This window comes from Salmo trutta, chromosome 34 (genome assembly GCF_901001165.1).
Source record: "Salmo trutta chromosome 34, fSalTru1.1, whole genome shotgun sequence".
In the NCBI taxonomy this organism is placed as follows: Eukaryota; Metazoa; Chordata; class Actinopteri; order Salmoniformes; family Salmonidae; genus Salmo; species Salmo trutta.
In genome coordinates this window covers 29,863,002-29,889,977 of record NC_042990.1, presented here as the reverse complement: position 1 = coordinate 29,889,977, position 26,976 = coordinate 29,863,002, and the positions used below count along the sequence as shown (strand labels likewise).

Genomic DNA, 26,976 nt, shown 5'->3' with positions numbered 1-26,976 from the left:
GTGAGGTTTACATCCTTACTTCTAGTTGTCAGCCTCATCAAATGTATGAATGCTTAGCTCTGATATATTACAACTGTCTCTACCACTGAGCTAGCTACACACCCAATATCACCGTGCGCAATTCCGCTCTCCCTGTCACTTTATTGCGTCCAACCCGTGTGTTCAAGCTAACCGGATGCTTTTGGTTTGCGCGTGAGAACTTCGAAGTCGTCCGTAGGGCTGTACCTCTCGTTTCTCTCTGGACCGTCTGACAAGTCTGCTGCGTGTTACCCATGAGTCCTCGCTCATATAACTGAAGTTTAGAGTTGACTCTGATTTTAGCTATCCCTCGGACGGTCTTCTTCGCTCCTCACCACTAGCGCGCTGGACCAGCGAGACGCACAGGAAAGGAGGCAGTTCTGTGGGCATTTTGTACAGCAGCGAACCTCACATATACGATTAAGAAAATATTAATACCAACAGAAATCTTGAGGAAAGAGCAGAGCGATCACGAATCGACAGTTCTTTACCTAATTTAACCGTAAGCCTATAATAAATACGCTTGTCCACTAAACTTTTGATGCTTTCAATTGCGCGCTTTAAATGTTTTCTAAATAATTTCGAGCAAAAAGCACATTTATGATGACGACAATGCAAATTAGCGATAGTTAAGGATAGGTTACAAAGTTACTGTTACCGCTGTCAAATGATCTTGTAATCATATTATTCGATGGCACCCCACGTTAAAGGTTTAACGGTTATTGGGATTATCATATTACCAATTTAACATTTTCTTCAACTTGCAATTGACATACCACACTTGTCAAAATGCCATGAGCATTTTCTTTTGTGGTCGTGACTTGATTTATAGATAACTTATTTAACAAACGAAATTCAAGTAGACCCTGACATTGGAGGAATGAAATTGTGACCTACTCGCTGGAATTAGTCTTTAGTCCAAGTAGGCTAATTATTATTCAACGCGGACAACTTGATCAGTTGGCTAAATCACCAACGTAAATATGGGCTCACTGTTAAATAGGTGATTTAAACTGTATTCCGTTGTAATTAATAGGCCGACTTCTATCGGTAGGCCTATATTGGCTAACCATGTTAGGGAGCCCATCAAATAACGGTGGCATTAGAATGTTGGTGCCCCCCGCATCCAACGACGATAGGCGGGTTGAATTTGTGGCTCTTACCGCAGTTCATATGGAGAGGAGCGAACCATCGACCCCGGAGCGCGCGCACCCCTCTCACCGCACCGGGCTCCTCGGTACCCCGCGGCCGGGGCGTCCTGGACCACGGGCGACCACCTCAGCCTCCTGCAAGCGCTACAGAAAGTTTCAGAACTTCTTATACAACGTACTGGAGAGACCACGAGGATGGGCATTCATCTACCATGCGTTCATGTAAGTAATTGTTTTTCAATACAATTAAGGCTGCTAGTGTCATCGCATTTGCTGAAAGTGTATCTTTACGTTGGCTTATTTTTATTTACACACATTTTTATTTGTTTTTACGTCATTGTTAACTTTACACACATTTTTTAGTTGTTTTTACGTCATTGTTAACTTTTTTGCATTGAAACAATTCATATTGTATCTTGAGTAACGCAACAGCCAAGCTTTCCCTGAGTAGTTTTCTAATTAGCCAGGTGGAGTCAGTGGAGTTGCTTATTTGGTAATTAACTCACACATTCGACATACATCATCCCAACATGGGGCCTCACACTCAATTTTTTCCATCATCACTTGATTAAATCACAGATCTTGCTTTCAAATTGAATTTGTCCAAAACCAATTGGAAATGATCAGACATTTTTCAAAGTCTCTCACTAAACATCCTCGTTAACTACAGAGACATGTGTCATTGATGTTATGGACATCAAAATAATTCGAACATAAACAACCATTCAAATTTAAACAAAATGCATATCAGCCAATTAAAATCGTGGATTTACTTGCACGTGACAGAATGCTAAATTGTAGTTGAACCTTTATTTAACTAGGCAAGTCAGTTAAGAACAAATTCTTATTTACAATGACTGCCTACTGGGGAGCAGTAGGTTAACTGCCATGTTCAGAACAACAGATTTTTACCTTGTCAGCTCGGGATTCGATCCTGCAACCTTTCAATTACTGGCCCAACACTCTAACCACTAGGCTACCTGCCACCCATAGGGTTATTCCTACGCTAACCTCACCAGGTGGCAGGGATGGTTAAAGGTGTCCACATGCTTCCCAGCCGAATCAGTTCGGTAGAGTTTGTACATTATGATGACATTTTGTGACGTTTTTGTTCATGTTGAACTTTTTTTCAACTGTTCAGGCACACATTTTTTTCTGGAGACAAGCCGAAGTTCGGAGCTGAAGTCTACACCCCTTCGTCAGTGATTGAATTGAAGCATGCTGACGCTTTAACTCTTGAGGGCCCTCTGCTATTTAGGGAGAGGCAAGATCTATTTCTAAAAAAGAAACCCACTTTAAATCTTAGCTTGTTAACTTGCTCATTCCATATGTTTTTTAAACATAAAATCAATCCAAGTGCCCAGATATTTATAGGCGGGAACCCGATCGATGTGAGAACTATCTAATGAATAAATATCTTGTCCATCTGAAACATTTTAGCAAGAATTAGAGAAAATGTATTTAGTCTTTTAGCACTTTTTGCTCACTGTCAGTTGACCAAAACAATTATTTAAAATGAAGTGGTGGATGGGAATGTGGATTATGGCTGGTTCACATGGTGCGCAAAATACAGCATCCCCAAGTGGTCATGTGTGTTAGAGGGGCCATTGGAGGGCCAATTGTGTGAAGAAGAAAACATTTCCTCTGAACAAATGTAATTTACAGCAGCGTTTTGGTGACAGTCGAGGTAAATGATACAAAACAGAATGTAATTACCAAAATGTATGGTACTTATGTATGACCACAATATTCCACAGTATTCCAAAGTATTCCTATGCTACCACAATAAACTTCTGCTAACTGTGAGTCCCGACTTAATCACTCATTGCTTCGGGGTCCCATTGCACATATGCCCCTAAGTGTATACAATATATTGGCTACATAGCTCTATCCAATCCAATAATGTATCTCCTATTAACACTGCGAATGATGAGGTTATCCACCAGCACTCTGAATCCATCACAACCCTGGCTTTCCCCCATTAAAGATCTTTCTTCACTGGTGCTCAGCCAGTACTGGTGCTATTCCTATGGCATTTCTGGAGCCTATCTCAGAGCTGAGAGAGAGAGAGAGGGAGAGAGAGAGGGAGAGAGAGAGGATGTTGGCAGTTCTATTGTTGTTCTTTCTCCCTCAGAGTGGTGGGCAGAGTGGTAAGTTGCTGGGCTCATGTTTCAGATGCCAGGCCATCTGAGACTCTCACGGACTGTGAGAGGGGGTTGTCCATCTCTCTCTCTCCCTCTCTGCCCAGCACTAAGACTGAAGTCATCACACCGCTTTCCCAACTCCTGTGTTTTGAACACACACACATACACACATACACACACACACACACGCGCACATGCGCATGCACATATGCATTAATCTGTTAGCCAAGGTTGATGTGCTCTCCTCTACAACAGCACGCTCTGTGACACGCATCCCTACAATTGCCTACATGTTTGTGTGCGTGTGTGTGTGTGTGTGTGTGTGTGTGTGTGTGTGTGTGTGTGTGTGTGTGTGTGTGTGTGTGTGTGTGCACTTTGGGTTGTTGGATGAAGTCTCATGTAATGCCATTAGCCACACTTGTGCTTACCTGAGCACATTTCCTCCTCAATATTATTATACCCGGGCTATGCATTTCTTGTGATTAATTACAATAGTCACGCAGCATGAAAATAACTACAGTATTGCTGTGTACAGGATCAGTGCTTTATTAGAGAGCCTCATTAAGACATGGTTAATCTATCTATCATAATTGAATCGAGCCACACAGTGCTGCGTGGGGAGATAGAGTACACATCGAGTGCTAATATCCCTAGATCGTTTAATTAGGCCTGGGCTCCGAACACGGAAAGGCAGCTGCTGCAGATGTGTCATTCCTAGAAAGGGAGGGTCACATGACAGAGTTACATGGCAGGGTCACATGGCTGTGTTACGTGGCAGGGTCACATGTATAGGAAAAGGAAGTCAAATGGAGGGTCATCATTCAGTAGGATGAGGTCCGTAAAGACTGATCAAAGGTCAGCTTTACTTTCTTCTCATAGTTGAGATTAGAATTTGCAAGCGGGTAAGCTGATCCTAGAACTTCTATCCAAACCGTTGAACTTGGACACCCACTTCGGCTCCTCTCTCAAGCGTCTGTCAAACAACCGCTGAACCAGAGATACAGAGACACACAGCACCATTCACAGGGGGTTCCCCTGGTTTCAGCACCTGGTCACACATGCACGTACACACACTCTTGATTCCAGACTGGTGATGTTTTGACTAGAGAACTGGCTGGGCCCTGGGTGAGGACTGAGGGGAGGCTGAACTAAATGCTTTGTGTCCTCTGAGAACCTGGGAGAATACGGCGAGTCGTTGTAACATAGCCTCAGCCTGCGTCCCTACGGGCCCTGGTCAAAGCAGTGCTCTACATAGGGAACAGATAGAGTTCCATTTGGGATGCAGGCTGAGTCCGGGAAGTGCTGCTGCTCTTCCTGACAATGTTGTCCTAACAAATTCCTGTGCTCACCAACCTGAATCGTTGCTAAGACACACGGCCTTACGTCCGACGAGCTTTTCGTTTAAATGTCGCGGAGACCGTTAAAGTGTTAAGTACCACATTTTAGAACAGGAGCTCCACTTACTTAAAAGCCTGAAACCTCTTTGTTGCCCTTCGGGGGAGGGGGGGGGTCAATCCGTCAGATGCCTGGCATTCAGCTGGATCAGGTTTGTCCAGCGACGTTCCACCTGACCTTTGACCCCTCACCCATTCCCACCCGCCACCCGTGCCACATATAGTTGTTTCACATGGTCTCGTCCCTGTAGCTCAGCCCTCCTACAGGGGGACCAGCAGGGTCAGGGGACTCTGTTCGAGTCCCAAAAGGCACCCTATTTCCTGTAGAGGGCACTTTTGACTAGAACCTCAAAATAAGTGCCCTATATAGGGATGAGGGTGGCGTTTGGGACGCAGCCACAGTCTAAAAGTGGGTGGCTCTATTGTTGGCGGTCGGACTGGACTGTATGTACCAGTCGGTGCCAAGCGAATGCCAGTCCAAGGCCCAGACCGGAGCTGTTAGGCAACAATGTTTTGATCTTTTTAGCTAGGGGCTCAGAGAGGCGGGTGGGGGGTGGTCACTCATAGACCAATGAGCACAATGTTCCCGTCGGGTGTGGGACGGGAAAAGCAGGCGAGACAGAGACAGGACTGACCAGAAGGAGTGATTGATTAACTCTATGGAGGGTAGAGGGTGAAAATACACCAGTCATCTATTATTGATGTCTTTGTGCTAAAGGAACAGAAGGGAGAGTAGAGATGGACCAGGAGCAACAGAACAGAAGAGAGAGTAGAGATGGACCAGGAGCATCAGAACAGAAGGGAGAGTAGAGATGGACCAGGAGCATCAGAACAGAAGGGAGAGTAGAGATGGACCAGGAGCATCAGAACAGAAGGGAGAGTAGAGATGGACCAGGAGCATCAGAACAGAAGGGAGAGTAGAGATGGACCAGGAGCATCAGAACAGAATGGAGAGTAGAGATGGACCAGGAGCATCAGAACAGAAGGGAGAGTAGAGATGGACCAGGAGCATCAAAACAGAATGGAGAGTAGAGATGGACCAGGAGCATCAGAACAGAAGGGAGAGTAGAGATGGACCAGGAGCAACAGAACAGAAGGGAGAGTAGAGATGGACCAGGAGCAACAGAACAGAAGGGAGAGTAGAGATGGACCAGGAGCATCAGAACAGAAGGGAGAGTAAAGATGGACCAGGAGCATCAGAACAGAAGGGAGAGTAGAGATGGACCAGGAGCATCAGAACAGAAGGGAGAGTAGAGATGGACCAGGAGCATCAGAACAGAAGGGAGAGTAGAGATGGACCAGGAGCATCAGAACAGAAGGGAGAGTAGAGATGGACCAGGAGCAACAGAACAGAAGGGAGAGTAGAGATGGACCAGGAGCAGTCGAAAGGGGTTAATGATGGTGTGTGTATCGGTCTTAGTTAAAGGTTTGAGAGTCCTGGGCCCGTATTCACAAAGCTTCTCAAAGTAGGATGGTTGATCTACACTCTTAGAAAAAAGGATTCCAAAAGGGTTCCTCGGCTGTACCCATAGGATAAATGCAAAACTGATTCTAGATCAGCCGTCCTCTAAGACACTTTACAAATACAGGCCCAGAGATGGTGAGTGGAGGCCTAATTGAGATACTGTGGTCAGAGAGACAGACAACAGGTTTTATGAGGTAACCAATGACATGAGCCAGCTGAGGTCAAGGCAAACTGAGGGCTTACCGTCATGGTTCTTCTGTCATGGTTGTGTGTTCGTTGTCTCTCCCTCGGAGTAGCTTCACTTCTGTTGATTTGTACAAATGTTCTCTCAAATGAACAATACAGAAAACAACCATAGTCAGATACATCTAGTCATGGAGTTTTGTGAATTGCCAGGGATACACACGTACACACAGGATTTGCGTGTATAAGAGAATACTTTAGTGCTTGCTGTGCTGTTGCTGCCTTTTAATAATGCATTGTTTATGCTTTTAAAGAAATTACGCAACGATCATGAGTCCAATGGGAATATGGACCTTTTCTCTCTCCCAGTCTCTGTTTCTGTCTGTCTCTGTATCTCTCTCTCTCTCTCTCTCTCTCTGTCCCTCTCTGTGTGAGAGTCTTCGATCTCTCCATGACGGGACTGCCCCGTCCATTAGCTCTTGACTCTGAACTGGAGCTGAGGATGAGCACAGGGCCTCTGTCACTTCTCAATACCCTATCATGACTGCTACGAGAAAAAGTATTTTACCAAAACGTTCAAATAAAATATTAGATAACATATCTACTCGCAGGTTCTGATACATGTGAAAGTCAACATAGTGTCTGAATTACAGTTGTGAATTAAGGTGACCAGCCCATTTATAAATAAGCAATGCTTATTTGTGTGTGTTCAGGCCCTTGACTTGGGCCTGAACACACCAGTACCGGCACCTAGGTATAAACATTACTGGCACTCAAAATAAATTGTGGCACCTATTTCAGTCCACTTTAAGCATTGTAAATAAGCCAAGTGCTCTTAACCCACACAACCATGCTGATCTTGGGGCTTTCTCCCTCTCCATCTCCCCACCTGTCTGGGCTTGGTTTGGTTGGACGGTCTGAGTGTCTAACTCACTGGCCACCTAACCTGTCCATTAAGTGTGTCAGCAGTACTTTGGTAACAACAATGAACGCTGTGTAATGCAGACGCTGGGAGTCAGGAAGCAAGTACAGGGGGTGAATTTAATAATACAAAAACCATGGACCAATACAAAACAAGAGTAGCATCTGGACATTAGAAACAAAACTAATACTGCCTGGGGAAAGAACCAAAGGGAGTGACAGATATAGGGGAGGTGATCATAGAAGTGAGTCCAGGTGAGTCTCATGAGGCGCAGGTGTGCGTAATGATAGTGCCAGGTGTGCGTAATGATAGTGCCAGGTGTGCGTAACGATAGTGCCAGGTGTGCGTAACGATAGTGCCAGGTGTGCGTAATGATAGTGCCAGGTGTGCGTAACGATAGTGCCAGGTGTGCGTAACGATAGTGCCAGGTGTGCGTAACGATAGTGCCAGGTGTGCGTAATAATAAGTAAACTGGCCACAACGAGCGCCAGTGAGGGGGAGCGGAAGTAGACGTGACACGCTGCCCGTTTTTTAACCACATGGCAGAAAACCCACTAAAACTCCCCTTGGAAAAATCTCAGCGTGACCTTTGTGGCTGTGTTTTAATTATTGAGGCGACTAACTTATGTCAGCAAGGAGCTGTATGTTTCCATGTTTGCTTGCCGCCCCAGTCAGCATATGAATGTGTTTATTGATGACTAAGGAGGAGGCGTACCAAATGGCACCCTATTCCCTACAGAGTGCACTACTTTTGACCAGAACCACATGGTAGCCGAATGGACCCTGGTCAAAAGTAGTGCACTATATAGGGAATAGGGTTCCATTTGGGAGGTTACCCATAAAGCGGCTTGAAGGAGAAGGGAGAAACGCCACACAGCACTTTGAGGATTTTAACCTGCTCCTGACTGCTCCTGACTGCTCCTGACTGCAGATTAGCTGCTTGTTGTTCATTACTCTGCTTTTATCAGTTCACCTCAGTTGGCGGTGTAAATTCTGCTCCATTAAGGATCCTCTATGGATGTGTTTTTTTCTCTTCCTCTGCCACCCTCCCTCTCTTTCTCCCACCCTCGGTCCAACCTACCCTCTGTCCCTGCTATGTGGGAACATCATCTCTCATTAACTCAATCACCTTGTTTAATTGACTCCCCCCTCTCTCTTTCTCTATCTCTCTCCCTTGTCTCTCTCTTTCTCTATCGCTCTCCCCCCTCTCTCTTTCTCTCTCTCTCCCTTCTCTCTCTCTTTCTCTATCTCTCTCCCTTCTCTCTCTCTTTCTCTATCTCTCTCCCTTCTCTCTCTCTTTCTCTATCGCTCTCCCCCCTCTCTCTTTCTCTCTCTCTCCCTTCTCTCTCTCTTTCTCTATCTCTCTCCCTTCTCTCTCTCTTTCTCTATCGCTCTCCCCCTCTCTCTTTCTCTATCTCTCTCCCTTCTCTCTCTTTCCCTCTCTTTTTCCACCATCATGTCTTGATTTGCTTGTTATTTCTTCTCCCTTTACCCCCTGTGTGTCTCTGTCAGAGAGGTGAATTGAGGAAAGGAGGCATTAACAATGAAAGGATGTTTTGAACCTAAAAGGAGAATTACTACAGGACGTACAGTAGCAATGAACCATCACACACACACACACACACACACAACCCCCAAAAGAGACACACTGATCCAAGGTCACAGTACCTCAGATAAAGACTCATCTTGTATTTTTAAACCTCTCCCTCTGAGAGGAACAAACCAAAGTCCTAGTTACTTCTGTGTTGTTACAGTTCTTCAGTAATTGTCAGCAGAGCTTGAACTTTCAGACCTAAAACGGAGAGAGAGAGAGGGAGGCCAGAAAGTTTAGTCTGGTTTGTATGGTAGAGGTTTTTAGGGCAGGCTAGGTTGAAGTACCTGAAACTGGCAGCTATCTTAAACGGTAAATGAGGTGTGAGGACAACACAGCCAAGTCTCCCTTATTTTCTCTCTCTCTCTCTCTCTCTCTCTCTCTCTCTCTCTCTCTCTGTCTCTCTGTCTCTCTCTGTCAATCTGTCTCTCTCTCTCTCTCTCTCTGTCTGTCTCTGTCTCTCTCTCTGTCTCTCTGTCTCTCTCTCTGTCTCTCTGTCTCTCTCTCTCTCTCTCTCTCTCTCTCTCTGTCTCTCTGTCTCTCTCTGTCAATCTGTCTCTCTCTCTCTCTCTGTCTGTCTCTGTCTCTCTCTCTGTCTCTCTGTCTCTCTCTCTGTCTCTCTGTCTCTCTCTCACTCTCTCTCTCTAAACCCCTGGGTGTCTTCATTAGGCCCTGCTGTGCAGACTGGGACAGGGAGTGTGTCCCAAATGGCACCATTTTCTCTATGTAGTGCGCTACTACATAGGGAATAGGGTGCCATTTGGGACGAAGTCTGGGAGACAGCAGCAGTTCCAGCAGCTCTGCACACTACCCCTTTGATAAAGGAGCACATCTTGTTATTTTTACGCACCGCTCATGTGAAGGAAACACTAACTATGTAATTGAGTGGCTAACGAGATTAGAGAGTGTAACTGGATTGAATCCGAACTGGTAGCAGGTGATGTGATTCTTTGGGATCAGGTCTGGTTTGTTGGGGGGCGGGCTGAGGGACTGGGAAGGGTTCTGTGGGCTTGACTTCTGGGCTTCTGGTTTCTCTCTTGCTCTCTCTCCCGAAGTGGATCACTTTTTGCTTGTTTTTTGTTCCCCTCTCCCTGCCTGCATCTGGCCCATGTCTGTCCAGCCATGGGTTTCTGTCATGTGCTTGACACCTCTTTCGATGTCTGGTCACATTCTGCAGCAACTGTCAAAGCCCCTTGTCGGTATGACCAGCACAACCAGTCTGCTGATACATTTATTCTAGAGAACCAGACGCTACCTGCTAGCATGGGGGTTTGACGGGGAGGGAGGGGACAGGGAGATTGAGATTGAGAGAGTAAATTATGTGTTCAGAAATGGGAGACTGTGAGTGAGAGTTAGAGATGATGCCCTGTCCTGAAGATTTTTCAGTGATCGACTTTGAAACCAAAATGGAGAGTGAAAGAAAGTGACTGTGTAAAGCGATAGGAGACGGAGATAGACAAAGAGGGAGAGAGAGGGAGGACAGAGACAGGGAGGAGGTAGAGAGTGGGAGAAGGTAGAGAGAGGGAGGAGGTAGAGGGAGGAGTTAAAGACAGGGAGGAGGTAGAGGGAGGAGGTAGAGGGAGGAGGTAGAGGGAGGAGGTAGAGAGTGGGAGAAGATAGAGGGAGGAGGTAGAGACAGGGAGGAGGTAGAGAGAGGGAGGACAGAGACAGGGAGGAGGTAGAGAGAGGGAGGAGGTAGAGACAGGGAGGAGGTAGAGGGAGGAGGTAGAGGGAGGAGAGAGAGAGGGAGGACAGAGACAGGGAGGAGGTAGAGAGAGGGAGGAGGTAGAGAGAGGGAGGACAGAGACAGTGAGGAGGTAGAGAGAGGGAGGACAGAGACGGGGAGGAGGTAGAGAGAGGGAGGACAGAGAGAGGGAGGACAGAGACAGGGAGGAGGTAGAGAGAGGGAGGACAGAGACAGGGAGGAGGTAGAGACAGCGAGAAGATAGAGGGAGGAGGTAGAGAGAGGGAGGACAGAGACAGGGAGGAGGTAGAGAGAGGGAGGACAGAGACAGGGAGGAGGTAGAGGGACTAATTGGTTGACATCATTTCAAGTTTTAATGTCACGTGTACAGTGAAATGCCTTCTTTACAAGCTCTAGTGAAAATAGAGGGTGAAGGAAAGTTGAGTAATTTTTGTGAGAATGTGAGATAGCGGGAGAGAGGAGAGTTCGAAAAAATTGTAGGGAGAGAATGTGAGACTAAAGGTGGAGACGAAGAGGGAGATGATGTGAGATGAAGAGGGAGGGAAGGAGATGTGAGACAAAGAAGGAGCGACGGAGAGGGAGATGATGTGAGACAGAGAGGGGGATGATGTGAGACGGAGAGGGAGATGATGTGAGACGGAGAGGGAGATGATGTGAGACGGAGAGGGAGATGATGTGAGACGAAGAAGGAGCGACGGAGAGGGAGATGATGTGAGACGGAGAGGGAGATGATTTGAGACGAAGATGATTTGAGACGGAGTGGGAGATGATGTGAGACGGAGAGGGAGATGATGTGAGACGGAGAGGGAGATGATGTGAGACGGAGAGGGAGATGATGTGAGACGGAGTGGGAGATGATGTGAGACGGAGTGGGAGATGATGTGAGACGGAGTGGGAGATGATGTGAGACGGAGTGGGAGATGATGTGAGACGGAGTGGGAGATGATGTGAGACGGAGAGGGAGATAATGTGAGACGAAGAAGGAGCGACGAAGAGGGAGATGATGTGAGATGAAGAGGGAGGGACGGAGAAGGAGATGATGTGAGACGAAGAAGGAGCGACGGAGAGGGAGATGATGTGAGACGGAGAGGGAGATGATGTGAGACGGAGAGGGAGATGATGTGAGACGAAGAAGGAGCGACGGAGAGGGAGATGATGTGAGACGGAGAGGGAGATGATGTGAGACGGAGTGGGAGATGATGTGAGACGGAGAGGGAGATGATGTGAGACGGAGAGGGAGATGATGTGAGACGGAGAGGGAGATGATGTGAGACGAAGAAGGAGCGACGGAGAGGGAGATGATGTGAGACGGAGAGGGAGATGATGTGAGACAGAGTGGGAGATGATGTGAGACGGAGAGGGATATGATGTGAGACGGAGAGGGAGATGATGTGAGACGGAGAGGGAGATGATGTGAGACGGAGAGGAAGATGATGTGAGACGGAGAGGGAGATGATGTGAGACTAAAGGTGGAGACGAAGAGAGAGATGATGTGAGATGAAGAGGGAGGGACGGAGAAGGAGATGATGTGAGACAGAGAGGGAGATGATGTGAGACGAAGAAGGAGCGACGAAGAGAGAGATGATGTGAGACGGAGAGAATGTGAGAGGGAGAGAATATGAGACAGAGGGAATGTGAGACGGAGAGACGGAGAGACGGAGAGGGAGAGAAAAAGATACAGCTCTAGAAACAGAAATAATTGCAGAAAGAGAAAAGTGCGACACGTATAGCGAGAGAGGGAGATAGCAGCAGGATTCTGAGGGGGATGTGGTGAGACGGAGAGGGAGATAGCAGCAGGATTCTGAGGGGGATATGTTGAGAGGGAGATAGCAGCAGGATTCTGAGGGGGATATGGTGAGACGGAGAGGGAGATGGCAGCAGGATTCTGAGGGGGATGTGGTGAGATGGAGAGGGAGATAGCAGCAGGATTCTGAGGGGAATGTGGTGAGGTGAAGTGGGGAGATGAGGGGGAGATGCTGTATTCATTTCCACTTTCAGGGCAGAATTGATCCCCATGGGAACAAGATTTCTGTCCCAGGCCGATCCTGTAGGGGTTGGGTTTCCCCCAGTAATGACAGAACTCAGGGCTCACGTTCATACACATGATAAGACACGCTCTACACACACGTTCACATGGATTTTGTATTGTATATATGTGGTAGTTGAGTAGTGGCCTGAGGGAACACACTTAATGTGTTGTGAAAAGTGTTATGAAATGTAATGTCATGCAATATTTTTAATATTACATGACAAGGAGAGTGATGGAGTGCTGCATCCGATGGCCTCCACAATCACCCGACCTCAACACAACTGAGATGGTTTGGGATGAGTTGGACCGCAGAGGGAAGGAAAAACAGCCAACAAGTGCTCAGCATATGTGGGAACTCCTTCAAGACTGTTGGAAAAGCATTCCAGGTGACGCTGGTTGAAAGAATGCCAAGAGTGTGCAAAGCTGTCATGAAGGCCAAGGGAAACATTGGAAATGTTGCTCAATTGGTGTAACTGCCTTATTGTTGCTGGACCCCTGGAAGAGTAGCTGTGGCCTTGGCAGGAACTAATGGGGATCCTCAATAAATACAAATACAAATACACCAGGCTAAACCAGACCAGGCCTAGGGGGCCAGTGGTGTGTGTGTATGTGGTTGAGAGAGGCTTGTTGTTTACCTCACCTCCTCTGGTCATGGGTCAAGGCTGCAGCTTTATTTAGCCTGACTGGATGACAATCATGTTGTTGTTGTTCTTTATCATTCAAATGAATAAAGCAGCAATATCAGTATCACTATCAGCCCCTCAATCTCACCATCTCAATGTTAACTTCCTCTCTGAATATTTGTCTGGAAAACTCTTTTAGCTGTGAAAACAGTAACATATAAAACATAATACATGCATATCACATTTGACTATCACATTAGAGCCCTAACCCTGGGATAGACCAGAAACCAGAGAATCAACATCCCGGGCCTCATTGCATTGTGGTCCTGCAGTGTAACGTGATCGGTCTGGATGTTGACACCCCATAATCGCTTGTAATCTGTGTGTATGTAATGTTATTCTAGCCAGCCAGGCCAGGAATACTGCAGGGTTTGGGTGTGAAGGTCTTGCCAGCGCCAGTGGTTTATTTTGGATGTATTAAGCCATTCGATCACACGAGCTGGAGCTGCTTTCACAGTATGGAAAGGCAAGGCCAGGCCAATGACAGAGGGGTCTGGGATACAGCAAGGAAAAGCCAGGACATGACAAGACAGGCCAATGACAGAGGGGTCTCGGATAGAGAAAGGAAAAGCCAGGACAGGACCCGACCGGACAGGCCAATGACAGAGAGGTCTGGAAAAGAGAAAGGAAAAGCCAGGACAGGATAGGATAGGCCAATGACAGAGGGGTCTGGGATACAGAAAGGAAAAGCCAGGACAGGACAGGATAGGCCAATGATAGAGGGGTCTGGGATAGAGAAAGGGAAGCCCCACTACTGTCCCCTGAGTTTGGAGAGGACCATATACACTACCGTTCAAAAGTTTTGGGTCACTTAGAAATGTCCTTGGTTTTGAAAGAAAACAAAACATTTTGTCCATTAAAATAACATCAAATTGATCAGAAATACAGTTTAGACATTGTTAATGTTGTAAATGATTACTGTAGCTGGAAACGGCAGTTTTTTTATGGAATATCTACATAGGCGTACAGAGGCCCATGATCAGCAACCATCACTCCTGTGTTCCAATGGCACATTGTGTTAGCTAATCCAAGTTTATCATTTTAAAAGGCTAATGAAACCCTTTTGCAATTATGTTAGCACAGCTGAAAGCTGTTGTGCGGATTAAAGACGCAATAAAACTGGCCTTCTTTAGACTAGTTGAGTATCTGGAGCATCAGCATTTGTGGGTTCGATTACAGGCTCAAAATGGCTAGAAACAAATAACTTTCTTCTGAAACTCGTCAGTTTATTCTTGTTCTGAGAAATGAAGGCTATTCCATGTGAGAAATTGCCAAGAAACTGAAGATCTCGAACAACATTGTGTACAACTCCCTTTACAGAACAGCGCAAACTGGCTCTAACCAGAATAGAAAGAGTAGTGAGAGGCCCCAGTGCGCAACTGAGCAAGAAGAAGTACATTAGAGTGTCTAGTTTGAGAAACAGACGACTCACAAGTCCTCAACTGGCAGCTTCATTAGATAGTACCCACAAAACACCAGTCTCAAAGCCAACAGTGAAGAGGCAACTCCGGGATGCTGGCCTTCTAGGCAGAGTTCCTCTGTCCAGTGTCTGTGTTCTTTTGCCCATCTTAATCTTTTATTTTTATTGGCCTGTCTGAGATATGGCTTTTACTTTGCAACTCTGCCTAGAAGGCCAGCATTCCGGAGTTACCTCTTCACTGTTGACTTTGAGACTGGTGCTTTCTATTCTGGTTAGAGCCAGTTTGCGCTGTTCTGTGAAGGGAGTAGTACATAGCGTTGCACGAGATCTTCAGTTTCTTGGCAATTTCTCGCATGGAATAGCCTTCATTTCTCAGAACAAGAATAGACTGACGAGTTTCAGAAGAAAGTGCTTTGTTTCTAGCCATTTTGAGCCTCTCTAATGATGTTCTGTATTATGTCATTCTGTATTATGTTTCATGTTTTGTGTGGACACCAGGAAGAGTAGCTACTGCTTTTGCAACAGCTAATAGGGATCCTAATAAAATACCAAATACCAAATAATCGAACCCACAAATGTAGATGCCCCAGATACTCAACTAGTCTAAATAAGTTTTATTGCTCCTTTAATCAGCACAACAGTTTTCAGCTGTGCTAACATAATTGCAAAAGGGTTTTCTAATGATCAATTAGCCATAAAAAATCTGCCGTTTCCAGCTACAATAGTCATTTAGAACATTAACAATGTCTACACTGATCAAATTGATGTTATTTTAATGGTCCAAAAATGTGCTTTTCTTTCAAAAACAAGGACATTTCTAAGTGATCCCAAACTCTTGTGTATGTATATATATATATATATATATATATTCACTCACTCACCGGCCACTTTATTTGGTACACCCATCTAGTAATCTAGTCCCGGGTCGGACCCCCCTTTGCCTCCAGAACAACCTAAATTCTTCAGGGAATGGAAATGTTGCTCAATTGGTATCAAGGGACCTAATGCATGCCAGGAGAACATTCCCCACACCATTACACCCTCGCCACCAGTCCGTACTAGGATAGGGCTGTGAACTCATGCTGCTTACGCGAACTCCTGACTCTGTCATCAGCATGACGCAACAGGAACGTGGATTCGTCCGAACAGGCAACATTTTTCCACTCCTCAATTGTCCAGTGTTGGTGATGGCGTGCCCAATGGAGCCGCTTCTCCTTGGTTTTAGCTGAGAGGAGTGGAACCCGGTGTGGTCGTCTACTGCAATAGCCCATACGTGGCAAGGACTGACGAGCTGTGCCTACCGAGATGTCGTTCTGAACACCACGTGGTACTGCCCTGTTTTTTGCCTCTTTGTGGCCCGCCTGTTAGCTTGCACGATTGTTGCTATTCTCCTTCGACCTGTCATCAACAAGCTGTTTTCGCCCACCGGACTGTTGCTGACTGGATGTTTTTTGTTTGTTGCACCATTCTCGGTAAATCCTAGACACTGTCGTGCGTGAAAAGCCCAGGAGGCCGGCCATGTCTGAGGTACTGGAACTGCTGTGCCTGGCACCGATGATCATACTACACTCAAAGTTACTTAGGTCACCCGTTTTGCCCATTCTAACGTTCAATCGAACAGTAACTGAATGCCTGGATGCCCGTCTGCCTGCTTTATATAGCAACTCAATTGATTCCCATTCAAAATCCTATTTTCCTTAACCCTAAACCTAACCTTAACCTTAACCATAACCCCTAACCCTAAACCTAATCCCAACTCGTAAACCTTACCCTAAACCTAACCAATAACCCCTAACCTTAAACCTAACCCCTAAGCCTAAAATAGCCATTTTCCAAGTGAGGACCGGCAAAATGTCCTCACTTCTCTGAGTTTTCGTTGGTTTTCTGGTACTTCTGGTAGGACTTCTGGTACTCACAAGTATAGTAAAATGTGTACACACACACACACACACACACACACACACAGGGAAAGAAAAAGCCCCCGCTTAGTGCAGGCAAGCCTTATAAATACTGCCCTTTATTATGAATTTGTTTTAGTCCCGTCTCCATGGTGAGGTTTCCCCACATGTTTATAGAAGCTGCTGTTATAAATTAAAATGGTCTCAACAATATTTAAGCAGCCGGGCCTTCCACCATGCTGCTGACGGGTAACCAGAGAGAGGGAGAGGGACAATGTAAGAGATGGAGAGAGGGTCCTTGGACCTGGGACTCCCAGGAACGAGAACATGGGGTTCCCTGGGTCCGTAGAGGCAGTGTGTCACTATATTATGGTAGGTTAGTCTAGCACTATGTCAACAAGTGTAGTGGTGGTTGACGTGATGGCAACAGGGAGACAAGAGCAAGTCGAGCGGGAGAGGAAACACCTGTGCAGAGTGTGTGTGTGTGTGTGGTGTGCGTTTTCACTTATTCTTTTGCACATGTCTTATGATGACACACACCACCATTTACAGTGCCTGCATCCTTGAAAACACACACACACACCTGGGGCATAGGAATTTAACCATGTAACATCCAGAACATAATCTATTACTTGGAGCACCCTGAAATATCCACAGCAGGTCACGTCAAGGGCAGACATCAAAACATGGTGACAGGGATTTAGCAGCAATCAATGAAACTGACAGATGACCCTAGGTACAGTGAATTCGGAAGTATTCGGACCCCTTCCCTTTAAAAAAAAATGTGTTACGTTACAGCCTTTTTCTAAAATGTATTAAATTAATCTTTTTCCTCATCAATCTACACACAATACCCCTTAATGACAAAGCGAAAACAGGTTTTTAGAAAGTTTTGCAAATGTATTACAAATAAAAAACTAAAATATCTTATTTACATTTGCTATGAGACTCGAAATTGTGCTCAGGTGCATTTTGTTTCCATTGATCCTCCTTGAGATGTTTCTACAACGTGGTTGGAGTCCACCTGTGGTAAATTCAATTGATTGGACATGATTTGGAAAGGCACACACCTGTCTATATAAGGTTCCACAGTTGACAGTGCATGTCAGAGCAAAAACCAAGCTATGAGGTCAAAGGAATTGTCTGTAGAGCTTCAAGACAGGATTGTGTCGAGGCACAGATCTTGGGAAGAGAACCAAAAAATGTCTGCAGCATTGAAGGTCCCCATGAACACAGTGGCCTCCATCATTCTTAAATGGAAGACGTTTGGTACCACCAAAAATCTTCTTAGAGCTGGCCGTCCGGCCAAACTGAGCAATCGGGGGAGAAGGGCCTTGGTCAGGGAGATGAACAAGTACCCGATGGTCACTCTGACAGAGCTTCAGAGTTCCTCTGTGGAGATGGGAGAACCTTCCAGAAGAACAACCATCTCTGCAGCACTCCACCAATCAGGCCTTTATGGTAGAGTGGCCAGATGGAAGCCACTCCTCAGTAAAAGGCACTTGGAGTTTGCCAAAAGGCACCTAAAGGATTCTCAGACCATGACAAACAAGATTCGCTGGTCTGATGAAACCAAGATTGAACTCTTTGGCCTGAATGCCAAGCGTCAAGTCTGGAGGAAACCTGGCACCATACCTAAGGTGAAGCATGGTGCTCACAGCATCATGCTGTGGGGATGTTTTTCAGTGGCAGGGACTGGGAGACTAGTCTGGATCAAGGCAAAGATGAACGAAGCAAAGTACAGAGATATCCTTGATGAAAACCTGCTCCAGAGTGCTCAGGACCTCAGACTGGGGGTGAAGGTTCACCTTCCAACAGGACAATGACCCTAAGCACACAGCCAAGACAACGCAGGAGTGGCTTCAGGACAAGTCTCTGAATGTCCTTGAGTGGCCCAGCCAGGGTCCAGGCTTGAACCTGATCAAACATCTCTGGAGAGACCTGAAAATAGCTGTGCAGCGACGCTCCCCATCCAACCTGTCAGAGCTTGGGAGGATTTGCAGAGGAGAATGGGAGAAACTGGCCAAATACAGGTGCCACGTCCTGACCATAGAAAGCTGTTATTTTCTATGGTAGAGTAGGTCAGGGCGTAACAGGGGAGTTTTCTAGTTTAGTTTTTCTTTGTTATGTTCTAGTTTTGTATTTCTATGTTGGGTTTTGTTTGGGATGATCTCCAATTAGAGGCAGCTGGTCATCGTTGTCTCTAATTGGAGATCATACTTAAGTAGGTGTTTTTTCCACCTGGGTTTGTGGGAGATTGTCTTTGAGTTAGTGTATGTTTCACCTCTGTGTCACAGTTTGTTGTTTTTGTTATTCAGTTTATTTGTATGTATTGCATAGTTTCACAGTTCAATAAAATATGTGGAACGAAAATCACGCTGCACTCTGGTCCGCTTCATCCTACGACAGCCGTGACAACAGGTGTGCCAAGCTTGTAGCATCATACCCAAGACGACTCAAGACTGTAATCACTGCCAAAGGTGCTTCAACAAAACACTGAGGAAAGGGTCTGAATACTTACAGTGAGGGAAAAAAGTATTTGATCCCCTGCTGATTTTGTACATTTGCCCACTGACAAAGAAATGATCAGTCTATAATTTTAATGGTAGGTTTATTTGAACAGTGAGAGAGAGACAGAATAACAATAACAAAAAAATCCAGAAAAACGCTTGTCAAAAATGTTATAAATTGATTTGCATTTTAATGAGGGAAATAAGTATTTGACCCCTCTGCAAAACATGACTTTGTACTTGGTGGCAAACCCCTTGTTGGCAATCACAGAGGTCAGACGTTTCTTGTAGTTGGCCACCAGGTTTGCACACATCTCAGGAGGGATTTTGTCCCACTCCTCTTTGCAGATCTTCTCCAAGTCATTAAGGTTTCGAGGCTGACGTTTGGCAACTCGAACCTTCAGCTCCCTCCACAGATTTTCTATGGGATTAAGGTCTGGAGACTGGCTAGGCCACTCCAGGACCTTAATGTGCTTCTTCTTGAGCCACTCCTTTGTTGCCTTGGCCGTGTGTTTTGGGTCATTGTCATGCTGGAATACCCATCGACAACCTATTTTCAATGCCCTGGCTGAGGGAAGGAGGTTCTCACCCAAGATTTGACGGTACATGGCCCCGTCCATCGTCCCTTTGATGCGGTGAAGTTGTCCTGTCCCCTTAGCAGAAAAACACTCCCAATGCATAATGTTTCCACCTCCATGTTTGACGGTGGAGATGGTGTTCTTGGGGTCATAGGCAGCATTCCTCCTCCTCCAAACACGGCGAGTTGAGTTGATGCCAAAGAGCTCCATTTTGGTCTCATTTGCCCACAACCCTTTCACCCAGTTGTCCTCTGAATCATTCAGATGTTCATTGGCAAACTTCAGACGGGCATGTATATGTGCTTTCTTGAGCAGGGGGACCTTGCGGGCGCTGCATGATTTCAGTCCTTCACGGCGTAGTGTGTTACCAATTGTTTTCTTGGTGACTATGGTCCCAGCTGCCTTGAGATCATTGACAAGATCCTCCCGTGTAGTTCTGGGCTGATTCCTCACCGTTCTCATGATCATTGCAACTCCACGAGGTGAGATCTTGCGTGGAGCCCCAGGCCGAGGGATGTTGACAGTTCTTTTGTGTTTCTTCCATTTGCGAATAATCACACCAACTGTTGTCACCTTCTCACCAAGCTGCTTGGCGATGGTCTTGTAGCCCATTCCAGCCTTGTGTAGATTTACAATCTTGTCCCTGACATCCTTGGAGAGCTCTTTGGTCTTGGCCATGGTGGAGAGTTTGGATCTGATTGATTGATTGCTTGTGTGGACAGGTGTCTTTTATACAGGTAACAAACTGAGATTAGGAGCACTCCCTTTAAGAGTGTGCTCCTAATCTCAGCTCGTTACCTGTATAAAAGACACCTGGGAAATCAGAAATCTTTCTGATTGAGAGGGGGTCAAATACTTATTTCCCTCATTAAAATGCAAATCAATTTATAACATTTTTGACATGCGTTTTTCTGGATTTTCTGTTGTTATTCTGTCTCTCACTGTTCAAATAAACCTACCATTAAAATTATAGACTGATCCTTTCTTTGTCAGTGGGCAAACGTACAAAATCAGCAGGGGATCAAATACTTTTTTCCCTCACTGTATGTAAATTTCATATTTCAGTTTTTATAAATTTGCTAATATTTCTAAAAACCTGTTTTTGCTTTGTCGTTATGGGGTATTGTGTGTAGATTGATGAGGGGGAAAAAACGATTTAATCAATTTTAGAATAAGGCTGTAACATACAAAATATGGAAAAAGTGAAGGGGTCTGAATACTTTCCGAATGCACTGTAGGTACAGTCTAGGTGACCTGTCACTGTCAGGACTAGAACGCAGTTTACCATCTAGAACTTACATTTACTCACCATTTAAACTAGAGCGAATGGTATATGTTGAGTTATATTGCTTTCCTACTAGGTTGTATAGGTTCTGTATATCTGCCATTGATCATGGCTGACATGTTGCCAATGGCCACCATTAGAAACACACGTTTAAAGGTAACGGCAATATAAAGCTATGGATTTATTTTTAGCGTCCTAGGGTTCTTTACAAGGGGCCTGCTGTCAGGGATTTCGTCGTCGTCAGACGATATGGCGAAATCATCGTCGGAAAAGGAGGACCAAAATGCAGCAGGACTGTGTTTGTTCATTTTGAACATTTATTAACTCAAAATGAATACCAAAAACAACAAAACAAACTCACGATATACTGACAGTCTTCTCAGGCTCATACATGCTAGACAAAGAACAATCTCCCACAAATGACAAACACACCCTAATATATGGGACTCTCAATCAAAGGCAAATAGACAACACCTGCCTTCAATTGAGAGTCCCAACCCCAATTAACCAAACATAGAAACAGACTCACTAGACTAAACATAGAATACATGAATATCAGACAGTGCCCAACAAACCCCGGAATACTTAAATCAAATGCCCTTCTAGAAAAACACCACCCTGAACCACATAAAACAAATACCCTCTGCCACGTCCTGACCAAACTACAATAACAATTAACCCTTATACTGGCCAGGACGTGACACCTGCTTTCTAAGCACTACAGTAATGTACCTTCACTCACATTCGTCACAGTCCTCACTGTCTTCACTATCCTCACTGTTCTCACAGTCCTCACTGTCTTCACTATCCTCACTGTTCTCACTGTCCTCACTGTCCTCACTGGTAACACTGGTGGAAGAGTCAACAGGCCGGCTAGCTGGCTGGCTGACTGACTGGCTGACCCATCATAGTGATGGGGCTACGGGGTGAAGTTTTCTCTAGGTACAGATCTAGGATCAGCTTCCCCTTCCCGAATTGTAACCTTAACCATGTTGTGATGTGACTATCATTAATCTGATGACTGTTATTTATTTGATTGATTTAATTGATACTCAATTAAATTAATCATGTAACAATTAACTCATTAGGAATTTGGGGCACCACCAGAAAAGTTGTTTAATGAGTTACCGTCTCCCGAATTAATTCAAGAATATATAGATATAACAGTCAGTAATTCATTATTTCCTCATATCAGTCTCATTCTGAATGTCAGAGACTTCGTAAATCTGCACAAACCCGGGTCTCACTGATCATTCCATACCACACAAATGGATTTGATTATTAATTTACTAACACTAAATGATAACAGGATACACACACACAAACACACACGGTATAGGTTATTGATTGGTGTAGGTTATTGATAAACCTCCGGAAGTAGTTGGCAAACCCTAAGAACCGCTGCACCTCCTTTACCGTGGTGGGAGTCAGCCAATTACGCACGGCTGAGATGCGGTCACTCTCCATCTCCACCCCTGAGGTGGAAATGCGATGCCCTAGGAAGGAGACAGACTGCTGGAAGAACAAGCATTTCTCAGCCTTGATGTACAGGTCATGCTCCAACAGGCAACCAAGCACCCTGCGCACCAGGGACACATGCTCGGCGAGTGTAGCGGAGTATATCAGAATATCATCAATATACACCACTACACCCTGCCCGTGCAGGTCCCTGAAAATCTCGTCTACAAAGGCTAGGAAGACTGATGGTGCATTCATCAACCCGTACAGCATGACGAGGTACTCATAGTGCCCAGAGGTGGTACTGAAAGCCGTCTTCCACTCATCTCCCTCCTGGATACGCACCAGGTTGTAAGCGCTCCTGAGATCTAGTTTGGTGAAGAAGCGCGCCCGTGCATTGACTCAATCACTGTGGCTATGAGCGGTAGCGGGTAACTATACCTCACAGTGATCTGGTTCAGACCCCGATAGTCAATACATGGGCGCAGACCTCCCTCCTTCTTCTTCACAAAAAAGAAACTCGGAGGCGGGTGAAGTGGAGGACCGAATGTACCCCTGACGCAGGGATTCGGAGACATATGTTTCCATAGCCTCCGTCTCCACCTGTGAGAGGGGATACACGTGACTCCTGGGAAGTGCAGCGTCTACCAGGAGATTTATCGCACAATCGCCCCGTCGATGGGGTGGTAATTGAGTCGCCTTCTTTTTAGAGAAGGCGAGAGCCAAATCGGCATATTCAGGGGGAATGCGCACGGTGGAGACCTGGGATCTGGAGATCTGGACTCTCCACCGTAGTAGCACCAACGGAAACCCCTAAACACCTCCCCGAGCACTCTCGCGACCACCCCGTGAGAGCCCTCTGTGGCCAAGAAACAGTGGGGTTATGACAAGCTAACCAGGGTAGGCCTAGCACCATGGGAAACGCAGGAGAGTCAATAAGGAAGAGACTGATTCTCTCCTTGTGACCCCCCTGTGTCACCATGCCCAGAGGAGCGGTGACCTCCCTAATCAACCCTGACCCTAATGGTCGACTATCTAAGGCATGAACGGGGAAGGGCACAGTCACAGGAACAATGGGGATCCCTAAACTATGGGCGAACGCTCTATCAATAAAATTCCCAGCCACGCCTGAATCTACGAGCGCCTTATGCTGGGAATGTGGGGAAAACTCAGGGAAAGTGACATACACAAACATATGTGCAACAGAGGGCTCTGGGTGAGAATGGTGCTGGTTCACCTGGGTGACGCTGAGACGGCACGCCTGCTGCCTCGATCCCCAGAGGAACCAACCCGGCACCGGCCGGCAGTGTGACCTCTGCGGCCACAGATGGTGCACGAGCTGGAACCCCCTCTGGTCTCCCTGCGCACCGCCCCTCCCAGCTCCATGGGTATCGGAGAGGGGGTGCGTGGGGATGGAACTAACAGACCCCGATCTGAACGTCCGCGGGTAGCCAGCAAGTTGTGCAGCCGGATGGACAGGTCCACCAGCTGGTCGAAGGTGAGGGTGGTGTCTCTGCAGGCCAACTCCCGCCGGACGTCCTCGCGCAGACTGCAGCGATAATGGTCGATCAGGGCTCTGTCGTTCCATCCCGCGCCGGCAGCCAGGGTCTGAAACTCCAAGGCGAACTCCTCGTCCCCTGCCTTAGATGGAAGAGGCGCTCACCCGCCGCTCTACCCTCGGGCGGGTGGTCGGGTAAACTCCTCAAACTGGTCCAGTGCCGCATCTCCCTCTCTCCACACGGCGTTGGCCCACTCCAGGGCTTTCCCGGTGAGGCATGAGACGAGGGCGGATACCCTCTCACGGCCCGAAGGAGCCGGGTGTACGGTTGCCAGGTACAAGACCAGTTGTAATAGGAACCCCTGGCAGTTCGCAGTCTTCCCATCGTATTCCTGGGGCAGGGAGAGGCGAATCCCACTGGGACCAGGAGAAGGAGGAGCATGTAGTGGAGACCCTGGTTGTGCTGGTGGAGGCGATGGGAGAACTACTTGTCTCTCCCAGCGGTCCATTGTCTGGACAACGCGGTCCATGGCAGTGCCAAGATGGTGGAGCATTGCTGCGTGCTCCCGGACGCGCTCCTCCACCCCTATACCCGGGGTACCTGCTCCTGCTGACTCCATAGGTTTGGTCTGGAATTCTGTAATGCGTGCGTACTGGCGGCAGAGAAGTCAGGCGCAGGAGAACAAAGACTGTGTTACAACGGTGCAGTTTAATAATAAAAATCACCGTGAACAAACACAATAAATAAATACAATGGGACGAAACCCTTCGCACGCCAGACATAACGTGCACAAACTCTTACAATCAACAATTCCGGACAAGGACATGAGGGGAACAGAGGGTTAAATACAGAGCATGTAATTGATGGAATTGAAACCAGGTGTGAGGGAAGACAAGACAAAACCAATGGAAAATGAAAGGTTGATCGGCGATGGCTAGAAGGCCGGCGACGTCGACCGCCAAACGCCGCACGAACTAGGAGAGGGACCGACTTCGGCGGAAGTCGTAACAGGTTCATCTTGTACTGAGGACAATATAAGGCGCTCTAAAATGTACAGTTTTGTTACACAACACAATGCCACAGCTGTCTGAAGTTTTGATGGAGTGTGCAATTGGCATGCTGACTGCTGGAATCTTCACCAGAGCTGTTGTCATAGAATTGAATGTGCATTTCTCTACTATAAGCTGACTCCAAAATAGTTTTAGAGAATTTGGCAGTACGTCCAACTGGCCAAACAACCGCAGACCACGTGTAACCACGCCAGCCCAGGACCTCCACATCCGGCTTCTTCATATGCGGGATCGTCTGGGACCAGCCACCCGAAACTGTGGGTTTGCACAAAGTGAAAAGAACAACCTTTGGCAGTTGCAAACTCTTTGAAATGTGTGTTCTTTAAATAATGGTGGTCAGTATAATTTTTTGGGTGAAATAAAAATATGAAATCCTGGAACACTGAAACGAACACAGTTTTTTCCAGACGTAAAAGTGATGGAATTAGAGACCCCCTTTTCTGTGTTAAGAAATAGTGGTGTCGTAATAGTATGAGCTGTTGGAGAGCGATGTGTTGATGGTTACTCTCAAACTCACACACACACACACACCGTACCTGTTACAGAAGATGCCAGTATCCACAAACCAAACCGTGACACACTCTAGCTCTTTGTATATAAACAGGATTTAACATTCATAGGCACAGCATCTTAGAACCTTTTAACTGAATGACGCTTCAAAGAACGTCTAAGATTCAATCCCAAATGGCACCCTATTCCCTATATAGTGCACTACTTTTGACCAGGGCGCATAGGGCACTATGTAGGGAATACGGTGCCATTTGGGGAACAGCCTCTCTCTCAACAGAACACAATGCGTTTCCCAGTAGGACTGCGATTGTATGTAGATCTTTACAGGCAGTATTCTCTCTTGACGCCATGGTCCCCCTCCAGCTATCTGCCCCATTCCTAGAACCTGACAGGTTTGACTGTAAACTGTAACTTTGACTTAAGACAGGGGAGTGAGGAACTTAATCACGGTGGTGACTGTTTATGTAAGTCCCAAATGGCACCCTATTCCCTATATAGTACACTAATTTTAACCAGAGCCCTATGGGTCCTTGTCAAAAGTAGTGCACTATAAAGGCACTAGGATGTCATTTGGGTTGCAGTCTTCATTTCACAATTCTGAGGAAGCCTGGTTGGGAGATTTCAGCTGGGATAGTTCAAAAGGGGGACTTCTAGAGGTAGTAATTGTAGGTCACATTTCCTTTTTTGTAATGGCTGGTCATCCTGCACCTTTGACCATTGTTTAAGAGCACATGGACTTCGTCATCATTAGTGCTTCTCAAGCTCAGGTCAGCTAACCTCAAGTCAATTGTGTGTTTCTCTGTGTGTGTGTGTGTGTGTGTGTGTGTCCTTGTGTAGGTGCTTTCACTTTCGTGTATGTGTGGGCATGCATGCATATTCATGGATCTTTTTGTGAGTGTTTTTATGTGACTGTGTGTGTGGGTCTGTGTGCTGCATATGCATGTGTGTGTTTTATCATACAGTGTATACATGGCTGACCAGTTATATTGGCCTCCCTGTTGTGGGCGCAGCATAAACAATATTTGAACGTAATGACTGTGCTATAATGACACAGGCGACCCACACTCATAATATTGTTTTCCTTTCTGCCTCCCTGTTAACTGTTATTCTCAGGGTTACTCCAGTTCTCTTATTCCCCTGAAATAAATGTTATTCTCAGGGTTACTCCAGTTCTCTTATTCCCCTGAAATAACTGTTATTCTCAGGGTTACTCCAGTTCTCTTATTCCCCTGAAATAACTGTTATTCTCAGGGTTACTCCAGTTCTCTTATTCCCCTGAAATAACTGTTATTCTCAGGGTTACTCCAGTTCTCTTATTCCTCTGAAATAACTGTTATTCTCAGGGTTTCTCCAGTTCTCTTATTCCCCTGAAATAACTGTTATTCTCAGGGTTACTCCAGTTCTCTTATTCCCCTGAAATAAATGTTATTCTCAGGGTTACTCCAGTTCTCTTATTCCCCTGA

At 46.2% G+C, this 26,976-nt stretch overlaps 1 protein-coding gene across 1 annotated transcript in view; it reads left to right on the top strand.

The window, feature by feature from the left end:
• Positions 1-223: 223 nt before the first annotated feature.
• The window catches only part of LOC115173983 (potassium voltage-gated channel subfamily KQT member 4), a 137,644-nt gene continuing 110,891 nt past the window's right edge, over positions 224-26,976 (top strand). Inside the window, exon 1 of the mRNA XM_029732532.1 lies at positions 224-1,391. Coding sequence (XP_029588392.1) covers positions 1,090-1,391 — 302 coding nt within the window. The 5' untranslated portion in view covers positions 224-1,089. The remainder of the gene's footprint in view (positions 1,392-26,976) is intronic.